Source organism: Diceros bicornis, chromosome 7, assembly GCF_020826845.1.
Source record: "Diceros bicornis minor isolate mBicDic1 chromosome 7, mDicBic1.mat.cur, whole genome shotgun sequence".
NCBI lineage: Eukaryota > Metazoa > Chordata > Mammalia > Perissodactyla > Rhinocerotidae > Diceros > Diceros bicornis.
In genome coordinates, this window is record NC_080746.1 from 58,312,794 (window position 1) to 58,327,343 (window position 14,550).

The following is a 14,550-nucleotide window of genomic DNA, read 5'->3' on the forward strand; positions in this document are numbered from 1 at the left end:
GTCACTCTCCTCTCCCCATCCTGCCAGACCACTGTCTGCCCTCTGGGGCCAAGGGCAGCATACTTGGTTGCTTGGACACGTCTCGCAGCCTGCAAATTGGACAGACGGAATCAATACTCATGAACCTGGAGAGGGCCAGGTAGCACAGTTAGTGACACTAGCTGCCTGGAGGGACAGCCTGCCATGGGAGGGGGTGTGATTGAATGGTGATTGGACATAGCAGCTGAGGATTAACCAAATTATGTCCCTTTGAGTTTAGATCGACAAACCCTTCTCATTTGGATTTTGAAACAAGCCAAATTGTGCAGAGTATAGAAGACCTGCCTTCTTAACACAGGGCTGTTCCAGCATGATTCCTCGAGGTGGTCAGGTATAGATCTGGTGCCCACTTCTGCCCAGATTCCTGTTCCTATCACTAAGATTACATGGACAAAGGGAAGAGAGCTCGTATTTGTGGAGCTCCTTCTATGTGGCAGGCACTATGGAGTTTTACTTACTTATTTCACATAACCTACAGGGGAGACGTCATTATCTCCATTATTCTGGTAAGGAAATGGAGTCTCGGAAGTGTAGTAACTTGTCCAAGATCATGGTCAGTAAATGATAGAGCTTTGATTTGAACTTAGGTCTCTCTGTGCTTGTTATAAAGTGTCATGCCATCTTCCCGATTTGTGTCTTAGTTCATACAGTCATGCATCGCTTAACAACAGAGATACATTCTGAGAAATGCGTTATTAGGCAGTTTTGTCATTGTGCAAACATCATAGCCTAGTCGTATATGATATAGCCTACTACACACCTAGGCTATGTGGTGCTAATCTTATGGGACCACTGTCGTAAATGCAGTCTGTCATTGACCAAAACGTCAGTATGCGGCGCGTGACTGTACTTCCCTTGACTTCCCCACAGCCCAACCAAAGGGTCAGGTACATAGTGATAATAATGAACTTTTGTTGAGCACTTACATGTCAGGCACTGTTCTAAGCACTTTGCATACGTTAACATAGCCATATGAGCTAGATAGATACTCTTATTTTCCCTGATAATTATGAGATTGCAGAATTATGATGTTCTAATTTCATCATTCCTTCTACATTTATTGGTTGTCATTCTACGGTAAGGAAGAGCTTTCCCTTCTCCCTCGTTGACTTATTAATTTATTTTCAATATGAACTCATGAAATCTTATTTTACTCAATGGGTTATAATCCATTGCTCTCATTATTCATGTTGATGCCCAGATTGTCCCAGGTTTTAAAGCCAATGTTCTTAACCTCTGTACCACACTACCTCTCTGTCAGATATTTTTTTCTCACTGCCTTCAGTTAGTTCGCCTGTCTGTAACAGGCTTTTTGTACCCTCTTGGCTTTTAATCTGGGAAACAGGAAGACTAATGCCAGTCTTATCCAAATTATGTGTAAACTAAGAGCAAATAGTCTCCAAGTGAGAACCTGGCAGACTCTTCTGTGAATTAAATATCTGAGTTTTAGACATGGATTTTAGCTGCTTAGAGACCCTTTTCATTTCTCTTTGGGATCTTAATCCATATCCTGGGTAAGTTACTTGTGAAAGGTAATTCTTAAGATCCTTCTAGGTAAGGTGAGTAGACACAGGAGACTCGCCTGACCATGTTAGATCAGATATAGAAGAGCCTCAGCCACGTGGAGATGGATTCTGTCCTTTGACTTGCCTGTGAGGACTGTGTGTGTGTGTGCGTGGGAGATATTGAAATTCCTTCATCCGTGCAGCAAATAATTGAGCTACGTCCTGTGCCTGTTGAAGGTAATGAAATCCAAACCAGTTGGTATAGGGAAAACCATCAACACTGCTGGTTACAGATATTGAAAAACTAACAAAGAAGAGAAAAACTAAAAGTATAGTTTGGCTTTTTAATAGTTATGATAATTAGAGTAATTTTTTGAAATGCTTGCCATTTATGCCTTCAAAAGCATTAACAGTTTTGAAGGCCAGTGAGCAAAAGATTAAAATACTAAGAGAAAAATGAGCAAAAGACATTATTCATGAAAATAAAACACAGTTGACTATTGTGATTCATGAAAAAAGAAACACAACTAACTTAAACATATTTTTTTGAAAGTCCAACCTTACTAGTAATCAAAGAAATGCAAGTAGAAACAGCAACGTGATTCCATTTTCTATTTACCAGATTAACACATTATGAAAAAGAAAAAAAAACCCCAGTGTGTTAAAAGGAAGGCACAACAGTTACTCTCATCCTTCTTCCTTTGCTAGTAAAAATGAAAATTGGTACAATCTTTCTGAAAGACAACATAGTAATATTTATCAAAACCCTTAAAAATGCTTATACTTTTGACCTAGAACTTTATCTCCTAGGAATTTATCCAAAGGAAAAAATCAGAGATGTGTTATTGAAATATTAAAAGTAATCTAATTGTTTTATAATAGAGGATTGGCAAATAAAGTATAGAATAGTCTTGTGAAATACTGTGCAGTTATGAAAAACAATGTGGCATACAAATATTTAATACATGGAAAGTGTGTGTATGTGTTAGAAAAAGTTTATGTATGATCCCATTTTGTAAATAAAAATATGCATACATTGAAAAACTGGAAAGATGTTATATACTCTAAAACATTTTCTTTTTTTTGATTATCTATATTTGCTGAATTTTTTATAGTAAACACAAGCCTTTTTTTATTAGAAAAAAAGAGAGAGCATTAGCAGGAACTTTATATAAATAGAAGGGAAGCTAACATATAGGGAGCACTTCCTGAGCCCTGTGCTCAGTGCTTTATAAATTTACCTAATTCAACCTCATAGCAACCCTGTGGAGGCCCCTACTTCTGGTCCTGCTCCCTCCAGTCCATTCTCACACAGCCACTGGAGTGATTCTTCTAATAGCAGAGGTTTGGAAGGAAACATGTCAAACTATAAAGAGTAGTTGCTCTTGGAATTTAGATTAAGTGAATGGATATAAGGGAAGACGTTCATTTTTTAATTTAATATTTCAGTATGGTTTGCATTTTTTTTAAGTATGTCTGTCTTGAAGTGGGGAGGAAAAGCCTATGTTGTCATGTCATTTCTCCTTTAAAGCCTTCAGGGGCTTACCTCATCTCCCACTGTTCTTCCCCTTCCACTCTCTGCTCCAACTCTGCTTTCTTTAGCTGAAGCCCTGTGCTCCTTCGCCTCCAGGATTTGTAAATGCATTGAGTCCTCCCACTTTACCATCCCAGATCTGGCTACTCAGCCTTCAAGTCTTCAGTACCTTAAATAACCACGTCCCCTGGGAGGTCTTTCTTGCTCCCCTCCCTTGCTTTCCCACTACACATGGTACTTCTCCATTATAGCCTTTATCACACTTTGCTGTAATTTTATGGTAAATTGTTGTCCTTCCCAGAAGACTATAAGCTCCATGAGGGCACGGACCCTAGCACCTCCAATAGTGACTAGAACATAGTAAGCATTTGGTAAGTAATTGTTGACTGAACACTTCGTATTTTATAGTTGTGGAAACCAAGCCTTAGAGAGGTGTTAAATAACTTGTCTAGAGCCCCTCAGCCAGTGAGATTCAGAGCCAGCTTTCCTACCCCTACTTGTCTTGGGCACTTGCAGGGTTCGTGTTCTTTCCACGGTACCACTCACATGAGCAGAGGCAGATCCAGTCCTCAGACATGCTTCAGAATCTGGGTCTCTACTTCCTGGGCCCTTCCTGCTTTGACGCTTTTGTCTGTCTGATTTCTTCCAGTGTGGTGCAGGTCCTGCTTGCTGCAGGTGCTGACCCAAACCTTGGGGACGATTTCAGCAGTGTTTACAAGACTGCCAAGGAGCAAGGAATCCATTCTTTGGAAGGTAAGCGTGGGCTACCCTGCTGTTCTGAGATCTCTCCTCCCTGTGGCTTCCAGGCAGCCTTGCTCTGTACCAGCTCTACCAGCAACTCAGTGAGAACTTGCAAGTCCCTTATCCTCTGGGAATTCATGGATAACCCAAAGGGCTTGGAACAGATGCCCTTCACCGTCCCCTCTGGCTCTCTAATTTATGTCACTTCAGAAGTCTTGGGGAATAAAATAGAGGACTGATTTCATGACCTGGGGCAGGGGTGGGAGACCCTTTCAGCTGGTGTTCTCCTGAAAGTGCCTCAGCCTGTGGAGCCTCAGATGAGTGGACAGTGGAGCAGGTTTCCGTAAAATAATTAAGGCAACTGCATGGAATGTGGATTTGTTCTTCCTCTACTCCCTGCAGACTTACCCTGTCCCATCCCTGCCCCAGAGCTAAAAAGCAGCCTCACTGGTTTCCTCAGCCTCAGAAGTCCCTCAACACTGCTCTGAGTACTGTTTTTTCCACCTCCTGTATATAAAATATGATCCTATCTCTGGGCCTGGCCCCTTAACTTACTGTATGACCCAGGACAGATAGTGCACCTTCTCTATGCCTTGATGTCTGTGCTTGTAAAATGGGGTGGTCATCAGTGCCTCCCCAGGCTATTGTGTGGGGGGTTGCTTGGACTTTTCCAGAAGAAAAAGGCAATGTGCACCTGTTCCAGGGCTCGGTCACATGTCTGTGGAGGGGACCTGGGCAAGTTAGTCCATGTCGCCTCTGGTGAGTAGTTCTTCGAAATTGGGGTTGAGAAGAGAGCAGGTTGCTTTGACTGCAGACAGAAATGAGTATTTTACATTTGAGCTTTTGCTTGTCCGGATTGGCCCCGCTGCCTGCCCGTTATCCTGGATCACTCGCAGAGGCTGAGATCCCACCAGTTTCCAGCAACAGGGCAGCTGAGCAGTGGCTGCTTTAGGGTTGGCAGTGATGCCAGGAGGACAGACAGGCTTGCTGACTGCCTGAGAGTCAGAACAGTGACCTGAAGGAGATTCAGCTGAGGGGAGCAGTGTGCTCAGCCCTCAGAGCTGTCAGGCTGCCACATGGACGTGGGTGTGGTCACCCAGAGCAGGGTTTCTCTGACCAGCAGCAGGAGGGGAATGTCAAGAGCATCAGAGCATTGCTGCTCAGGTGAAGTGTGAAGTTGCCCTCCCCTGCCTCTCCACCTCTCTAAACCTGCTCCTTCTGTCAAGCTCCATTGCTATAGGTAGATCCTCCACAAAGCCTTCCCTGTCCTTGGCAATCATTGCAACCTCCCCTCAGCTGCTCTCTTGAATGTTCTCTAAATCTTGGCCTTTTATGTGGTTATTTGAACTTTCCTCTGCCCGTATGTCTTTTCTCTCCTCCTCAGCTGACAGTTCCATGGGCAGGCCATGACCTCTGCCTCCTTGGATTCCCCACTGAGCTAAAGGAATTATGTTCCCTTTATGTTTCAAACAGAGGAGAATTTCATGAGTCCAAAACTTGCCCTGTATTTGCAGCCTGATGTGTGGGGACTCAGCTTGTGGGCTGTCCTCTCCTTACTCAGACACAGCATTGCCACCCTCAGTTCTGTCTTCTGTTCAGCTGCTCTCACCAAAATGCAGGGAGGAGCATTTGCTGAGAGGGCAGGGCAAGGGAGGAGGGAAGGGATCATTTGAGTGCCTTCTCATCTGCTCTTAGGATCCCAGCAGGTCTCAGTAAGCATTTTTGATTTCATAGAATCTCAGTGCTGTGAAGCCATCTAGTCCAACCTGTGCTGTCACACCAGTCCCCACCCCCTACATTCATGTTTTGTACCTTTGTGTTCTAATAGTTCTCTCCAGGTTGTGGTCATTTTCAACATTCTAGATCAATGGTCAGCAAACTTTTTCTGGTAAGAGCCAGATAGTAAACATTTTAAGCTTTGTGGGCCAGTTGGTCTCAGTTGTGACTACTCAGCTTGGCCATTGTAGTGCAGAAGCAGCCATAAACAATACAAACGAATGTGCATGGATGTGTTCCAATAAAACTTTATTTACAAAAATAGGCAGCAGGCTGGATTTGGCCCATAGGCTGTAGTTTGCCAACCCTGTTCTAGCTATTTTCTTTTTTCTCCCTCTCTCCCTCCCTTCTTCCCTTCCTTGCTCTCTCTTTTCTTATCCTTTATTTGTCAACCTCCTCTGAATTTTTTTAACTCTTACGTTAGCTAGCCTACATTCTAAATAGGTAGGTAGATAGATTTGTTAAGGCTGTCGAGTCAATTCCGAGTCCTAGCAACCCTGTGTACAGCAGAGCAGAACCCTGCCCAGTCTTTTTGCACCATCTTTTCACCTTCCAGTGTTATATTGGACAATGCTCCGCTGCTATTCATAGGGTTTTCATGGCCAGTTTTTTCAGAAGTGGGTGGCCAGGTCCTTCTTCCTAGTCTGTCTTAGTCTGGAAGCTCTGCTGAAACCTGTCCACCATTAGGTTACCCTGCTGGTATTTGAAATATCAGTGGCATAGCTTTCAGCGTTACAGCAACACACAGCTACCACAGTGTGACAACTGACAGACAGACAGATAGACAACAAAAATATTGGAAAAGGCTATTGTGTCCCTCTTGAAATAAAGATAAAAATATTAAGTGTCTCTTCTTATTTTGTATGACCTACAAATTTAGGGAATAGGCTGTCTATGGATTCATTTATTTATTAAAAGTAATTTTTAAAAAATTTATTGATCACTTTCTTATCTAGCAGGCACTGTTTGAGGCACTGGGGAGTTAGACAGACAAGATCCCTGCCATCATGTACTTTATGTGCCAGTCTTTGATTTCCATGTTTATAAGGACTCTATTATAAAGTACAGAGCCCTGGAGCACATGATCAGGACAATTTTGAAGCATTTTTCAACATTCACAACTGTGAATCCACCAAACTTCATTCTTGTATAGCCTCTGTTTCTCCATCTTGTCCACAAAATTTTAAGAATTTTCTCAGATTTCTTTATTTTTTTTTATTTTTTTGTGAGGGCGATCGGCCCTGAGCTAACATCTGCCAATCCTCCTCTTTTTGCTGAGGAAGAGTGGCCATGGGCTAACATCCATGCCCATCTTCCTCCACTTTATATGGGACGCCGCCACAGCATTGCTTCCCAAGCAGTGCGTCAGTGCGCGCCTGGGATCCGAACTGGCGAACCCTGGGCTGCCGCAGCGGAGTGTACACGCTTAACCGCTTGCGCCACCGGGCCGGCCCCTCAGATTTCTTGCTAAAATAAAAACGTGTTTAGCATTTGTCTTATTTTCTTGCACAATTACTCTTTCCCGAAAGGATATTAGGTTATTCTGACGTGATCATGTCTTGTTCTTAGGGAACCCATACTGGTGCCCAGTAATCACCTAAGTGTTTAAGAACCATTAAAAAAATACATTCTAGCATTTTGTCAGCAATCACTGTAAACTCACTGCTCTGTAGCTTGTGAGATCTACCTCTCTCTGCACCTTTTTCTTGTTTTTTTAGTTTGACTACCTTTACTGGCCACAGTTTTCTGGCAGCTCATCTGATTTTCCCTGGTGCATCAGTTTGGATGTGCTCTGCTCTCTGACTTCATGCACTCTGCTTTCTGACTCTGAGCCTGGAGAGTGACGGTCATTTAGAATCATCTCCGGGCTCTCCTCTTCTTACCAACCTAAACCTTTAGCTCCTTCTTAAACATATTTTTCTTTCCTTTGTCCATTTAAAGATACCTCATTCTTTCATCCATTCAACCAATGTTTGTTGATTGCCCACTTTAGGCAAGGCACTGTGCCCTGCGCTGGGTCATTTTCATTGATGGAGTAGACAGAAACAAGAGAATCCTGTGGTTCTCTTTTCTTTGGATTGGACTGACTTTTTCACAGGAAGTTTGCTGATCGGTGGGGTGTGTGAGGTGGTTAAGTAGAATTAAGAGGTGCCCCTTGCCTAAAGTGTGTCTAGGCAAATTCACAGGAAAGTCAAAGGCTCAGGAAGGTTGGACAGTCCTTCATGATTGGAGCATAGAGTCAGTGCCAAAGTCCATCAAGTTCACTAAATTTCTAATAAATATTTCTGTTGGACTCAACCGGTGCTCAGTACTGAAGGAAGGTGATGAGTTGTAGTTTGTGACCTTGGCAAGACCTACCTAAACCCTAAACAAGTAATATATCCCTTTTCTATTTTATCAGTATCATTATGAAGATCAAGAGATAAAGTAGGCGATGTGTGAATTGTAAAGAACTCTATGGTTGTTATTACTTATTAGTTTTATTTATTTATAATTCAGCATGCATTTAGTGTTGGGCACTCTGCCAGATGCTGGGACTATAAAAATGAATATACATGGTCTAGCCCCTCAACAGTGCTCTTAATCAAGTAAGAAGACAGACCTGTGAATAAGGCACCACAGTGCAGTGATAAATGCAAAAGTAGATGTACAAAGGATGTAGGTGGCACTGATGTAGGTAGTGATGAGCTCTACCTGAGGCCAGGCTAATGTCTGGGAATTGTCACAGGGTAAGTGACTTTGAATTGGCTCTTAAGGATGAGTCAGAGATTGCCAGACAGGCTAAGAGGGACGCACTTTCCAGGCAGAAGGATGACAGCAGGTGGAATCATCTGCTACAGTGCTGAGGAGAATAGCAAGAAGTAAGACTGGAGAGGGAAGCAGGGTTCCACATGAGAAGGACCTTGTAAGGCGATTCTGGGGAGCTCATATGTTTTCCGAAGGCCATTAAAGGATTTCAAGCAGAGGAATGCTCAAGTTATATTTGCATTTTAGATGGACCATTCTGGTGGGATAGAGCATGAATTGGAGGGGAGAGATTAGCAGTGGTTCTTGACCTTTTGGGGATGATGGACCCCTTTGAGAACTGGGCGAGAAGCTATGCTCCTCTCCCCCGAAAATGCACTTATAGTTTCTGAGGGTTCCTAAAAGTGATCTTTGGGAATGGAGAAAATAGATGTTAGAGAAATATTAGGAGGAGGTTGAATATTCAGTGGAATGTGGGAATTGATGGAAAAGAAGGCACCTGTGGTGTCACCTCAATTTCTGATTTGGGTGAACAGTTGGATGTGTGGGTCTGGAAAAGTCTGGCAGGAGATAGGGATTTAGGAGTCACCAGCATTTGTTTGGTGGTTAAAACAATGGATGTGACTGAAACTGCCCAAGGAAAGAAGTTCAAGTGAGGGGGTGAGAGGACAAGTCTCTCACACAGGGTCCCAGCATTTAAGGTATGAGGAGGAAAGAGGATCCAGGCGAGGAGACCAAAAGGCATCAGAGAAGTTGCCTTGTTTTCTCTCAGAGAGGCTCTGTATCTGTTCTTCCTGCTCAGAACAGGCATAGCCTAGAGAGGAAAGAAACTTCAGTGCCCTCCTTGCCGAGACTTTGACATCAGTTGCCCAATTCGTAGTGAAACACTTCTCTTGTTTTACATATGGCCACTGCTCCTTGGCAAGAAGCTTGCTCAGCTGGACACATTGCAGTATCTTCTACCTTTGTCAAGGTGGGTGTTTCTGGGTGGTACAGGTGACACAGGGGTGCTTGGCACAGAAACCTTATTGTTCTGTTTATTCTCTCTAGCCCTCAGAGTGGCATCTTCAGAGATACAATGGTGTCCTGGAGAAGGGTCAGGCTTCAGTGACAGGAAGTCATGGTTCATCTAAGCTCTGTCACTTTCCAGCTGTGTGATCTTGAGCAAGTGACTTCAGGTTCTTGAATTTCAGTTTTCTCATCTGTAACATAGGGATAACAATATCCATCTTAAAGAGTTTTTAGGATGACTAGAGATAATCATGTATAAAGCACAGTGACATTTGACAAAGAGTTTCTCTATGAAGTTGGATTTTGGCAGAGTGTAAGGCAGGAAACCAGCCTTGGAGGTCCTGAGCAAGTCATCACTCAAGGGGCACTGACAGAGGCTGCCTACCTATCAGGGATTCTGTGAAGGGTCATTGGGTTACGTGGCCTCCAAGGTCCCTGTCAGTCATGTGATTTCTAAGGTTCTAGAAATTCTAGGCTCACCATCAGACCAAGTAATGTACTTAGAAGAAGTGGGATTTGAGCTGGGCTTTGGAGGTTGAAGAGGAAGGGAAACAAAGAAAAGATATTCTTTTTTTTTTTTTTTTTTTTTTTAAGATTTTATTTATTTATTTATTTTCCCCCCCAAAGCCCCAGTAGATAGTTGTATGTCATAGCTGCACATCCTTCTAGTTGCTGTATGTGGGACACGGCCTCAGCATGGCCGGAGAAGCGGTGCGTCGGTGCACGCCTGGGATCCGAACCCGGGCCGCCAGCGGCGGAGTGCGTGCGCTTAACCGCTAAGCCACGGGGCCGGCCCAGAAAAGATATTCTAAGCAGGGGACACAGCTTGAGCAAAGGCACACCGAGGGGACACATGAGAGAGCGTGGAGATCACAGCTGCTTCTTTACCAACTTATTCCTGATTTTGACCACATTCCATTCAGTGCCTTGAGCCCCACCCAGGCCCACTCCAGGAGAGTTCCACTTGTGGCTGGCTGATGGGTGGTGAGCCCCAATCCTCAGGTGGAGGAGGCAATAAATTAGTGGTAACAGTAAACAAGTCGCCCAGCCGGGGATGCCGCTGGCTGCTTGTAAGTAACTGTTATAAACATTGGGTGTCTGGGGCTGTCAGAAATGCAAGCGAACACTCTGAGCGCCTCTCATATGTACAATTAAAACGATAAAACATGGCAGAAACGTGGCCAGAGCAGGCTGTAAATCAGCTTCTCTTCTCAGCTCCAAGTGGGTGCTGAATAAAGATGAGTTGTGCAGAAGCTGGGTTGGCGTAGGGCCCTTCTTGGGGTAGAGGGCCTAGCTTGCCAGGTTGGACCTGCCAGGGTCAACCCCACCATCCTGGGTGGCCCCCTTCCCACACTCCAGGGGCTACAGGTCCTGGCCTGCTCCAGCTGACCTCCCCATCTCTGTGTCTTCAGATGGGGGACAGGACGGTGCAAGCTGGCGCGTCACAAACCAGTGGACAAGTGCCCTGGAGTTCAGGAGATGGCTAGGAGTCCCCACTGGCAGTAATGCAACTGCTCTCTGTGATATTTTTCCCCCTCCCTAGGACATGCCAAGGAGTAGTCTCATCCTAGGTCATCTATTCAGTATAAGTTAACCACCCGGCACCCACTGCATGCCCAGCCCTACCTAGGCACAGCAGAGAGAATGTATGCCCTTGGAGAGCACAAACTCAGGTGGGAGTAATAAGGCTCCCAAGGACATACGAATAGCCTAGAGAGCTTGTTAAAACGCAGATTCCTAGACCTCACCCCCAGAGATTCTGATTCAGTAGGTCCGGTGTGAGACCCGAGATTTTGCATTTCTAACAGGCTCCCACTCTTTGAGTAGCATGATCTAGGCTACAGATGTTAGTTGCAGCCTTGTCCTTGAACTACTTTAGAAAACTCATCTGGACCTTCCCCTCCCTGGAAGAGATGTTATTTTGCCACTTTAAGCTTCGCTCTAGAGAGGCTGTGTGCTTAAGCTATGGTATTATGGGTGTACAGAACACTTAAGAGCTGTGACACCGGGAACAATTTTCTGCACCTCTTAGAGGCTGTGTCCTTTTATTGATAAAATAAAGGTTATTGGGAGAGTTACAGGTAGTATATTTATCCCTAGGCTAAAATCTAGAACATAGAAGGAATTCTATTAACATAAATTTCTATTTTTACGTCATCATCATTATCCTCATCGTACTGTTAAGGAACTTGATTCAGAATCTTTGACACGGCTGTCCAAATGCTTTTCAGTGGTAGCAGACTATTATCCGCAAAGAGCCAAACGTTATTCAGAGTCTGAGGAATGGCTTGGCTGTCACCTAACTATGTGACCTTGGGCAGTTTTTCTCATTTGTAGAGAATATTATTTCCTATGCCATAGGCTTATTATAAAGATCAAGTTGAAGTACTCATGAAAGCACTTGAGGAAATACAAGGCATCATGCACATGTAAGGTGCTAGGAAGAGCAGCATTTAATAATAACAAAAATTGAAGACATGACCAAGACAATATTTGGCAAGGGTCCAGTCAGAGGAATAGCCGACGAGGCTGTCAAAGCTCACAGAAGAGAATCTCTGGCTGAAGCATCAGGAAATTAAAATGGTATTTGAGCCTCAGAGTATAAGAAGCTTTTATGGAGGGTATGCAGGGGGTTGCGATTGGGTGGGAGCAGAGAAGGGGGTGTGTTATGTCCAAAATATTCAGAGGTGGGAAACAGAAAAAAACATGTTTCAGGCTGGTGAGTGAACTTGTTAGGGTGATGCATCCACACAGCAGAAGATTCATTTTAGAGAGTAATGAGCAATAAAGATGCAGTTAGTAGACTGGGGCCAAATCAAGACGCTTGGACTTTATCCTTTAGACAGAGAGGAGCCTTGAAGATCCCAGAGGACAGGGTACTACAGAAACTGATTCCTTCCAGGTTGGAGAAGCGAGAGAGGTGATAATAAGATGAGATGATGATAGCTACAGCAGCAGATAACATTTATTGATACTTACTGTGTGCGCACAGCAACCCTATGATGTAAGCAGTGAAGAAAACTGAGGCAGAGAGATGATGCCAAATGCCAGCAAAACTGTCCCCAGCTCTCGTAGAGAACCGAGCAAGCATGCCAGCCTGTATGTGCCCCACACTTAGTCAGCTCAGAACCTCTCGCTTGTCCAAAGTCTTGGGAGGCTTGGGAATCTGCCAAGCCAAAAGCTGTTTGGGCAAGTTATTATTTTTAATAATGTCCCTGCCCCTTCCTCATCATTGTCAGAGCTTGTCGCACCTCCAGGGCCAGTGGTTCTACACATCATTTTTCAGCAGTGCCAACCACTATAGAGTCACCAGGATGGACAATGCACTGTCAATCCATCAGGCCTTTTGGCCAACTTCAAGATTAAGTGTATCAGTCAGTTAGGTTAATTGTTTCCATCCTTTTAGCCCTCCAAACCTATATATATATTTGACTAGGAGAGGGAGATAGACTAGTTGACATGTTTTATTAAAAAGAATAAATTCAGTGCCTTTATAAAAATAAGAAAAAGTGGGATGGGGTGGCAAAGAACTAGTCTTGTGATTTTTAACTGATTTACATATTTTATGTATAAATATTTTTTCATCAAAAGTTCAAAATCAGGGATGGGTCCCACACACCACACAAAATATATTAGAGACATTTATATGGATAGCAGGAAGGGAGACAGAGGGCTGAAATTTTCCAGGCACCCAGTGATTGATGGGGGCTGAGGCTCCCCCTGACGCTTTATTGAGTTTCCGATGATTATCTCTCGCTGAGACATTTTTTACAGATGACGGTCGAGCTGTCACAATGGACCATGGGGGAAAAAAAACCAACAATAATAACACTTTAATCTTTTTACTGCACTGCTCCCTAGTATCTCAGATTCATCTTCCCTGACGCACGCAGTTCATTATTCTGCCCCTCCCTGGATGGGAAATAAAGGAAAATAAATATATATGTAGACACACTTACCCACATACATACGCACACACACACAGCATATAAAAGAGACCACCTTAGAACCAGAGAGGGGCAGAATTTATTGTTCTTTTTGCAAGTGTTGAGGTTTATTAGTAGAGATGCTGGGTTGGCTTGAAATTGGCTATTAATTACAGCGTTTTGTATTTGTTTTTTATTGCGAGTTTTTAACATCTTGAAGAAAAGGCAGAGGAGAGGCAAGCAGGTGTAGAGAGGGGGAGCACAGAGGGACCAAGTTTGGCCAACCAAGTAGCAGAACTGGCTGAGAGGCAAAGAGGGCAGGCTTCTTTCTCTTGTTGCCAGCCGTGCCTGGCAGATCCCTGGAGCTGAAAGAATAGTGCTTTGGTTAGGATGGGGGCAGGGCAGGGGAGTGGGCAGAGGGTGAGCTCAGAGAAATTATAAGACAAATCAAAGGGACTCCAGATACCTGTGAGCATGTTACTGCTCTGAGAGTTAGGAGAGGTGGGAAGTAGAGGAGGTTCAGATGAAGTGTTGATGGATCTATAGATAACAGAGTAACAGATTCCTAAGAGTTTGCTGCACTCTGAATTTGATGGTGTGAGGGTGAGACATGGGTTCTGGAAAGCTCCACCTGGGTCTCTGATCAAAGGAGAGGTCCTGAGCCAGAGAGGATGCCCCACTGACTATCTGGGGCCACAGGCTTGGTCAGCAACCTGTCTTCTTAAAGTTCCAGGCCAACTTTGCTGCTCTGCCCCTTTCCCTTTCATGGGGGTGAGAGAAGATAGGCTTGGGGTCCCTATGGGAAGGCTGCCCTTGATGTGTCTTCAATAGAGTAAGTGCTGACCCAGTCTTCTCTTTAATTCATCAAACCTTTTCTGAGCTCCTACTGTGTGCCAGCTCCCATATTCACTATGATAAGATATAATGGGATGAGCAGGGTCCTGTTCTTAAGGAGAAACCTTCCAGTCCATGGGCAGAGGACATGGTGTCTGTGAGAACCATTGTCAAGTGGGATCTGGTCTTCCAGCCATAGGCCAGCCTAAATGACTATGAGGGTGTTCTCTGTATGAAAGATAAAGAGATCTGTAAGACACAGTGTCTATTCCTTCCAGAGTCTGTTTTCTGCTTGGGGAGACAAGCTTAACATCCATTCACTAAGGAACTGTTTATCAAATACCTGCTGTGTTCAAGAGTATACACAGGAAGCAATCTGAGAACACAAAAGACTATGTAAAAGAAAATGTTAATACCCTCAAGGTCCATCCATGTTGTC

General features: G+C 44.1%; 1 protein-coding gene across 4 annotated transcripts in view; it reads left to right on the forward strand.

Moving 5' to 3' along the window:
- CLPB (ClpB family mitochondrial disaggregase) overlaps nucleotides 1-14,550 on the forward strand; it is a 139,916-nt gene that overhangs the window by 43,005 nt on the left and 82,361 nt on the right. For 3 of the 4 annotated variants that reach the window (XM_058545688.1, XM_058545686.1, XM_058545687.1), the window contains exon 4: nucleotides 3,728-3,831. In XM_058545688.1, the coding sequence (XP_058401671.1) occupies nucleotides 3,728-3,831 (104 nt within the window). Of the gene's footprint in view, nucleotides 1-3,727; nucleotides 3,832-10,763; nucleotides 10,854-14,550 lie in introns of all 4 variants that reach the window. The other variant, XM_058545689.1, reaches the window with a different exon arrangement.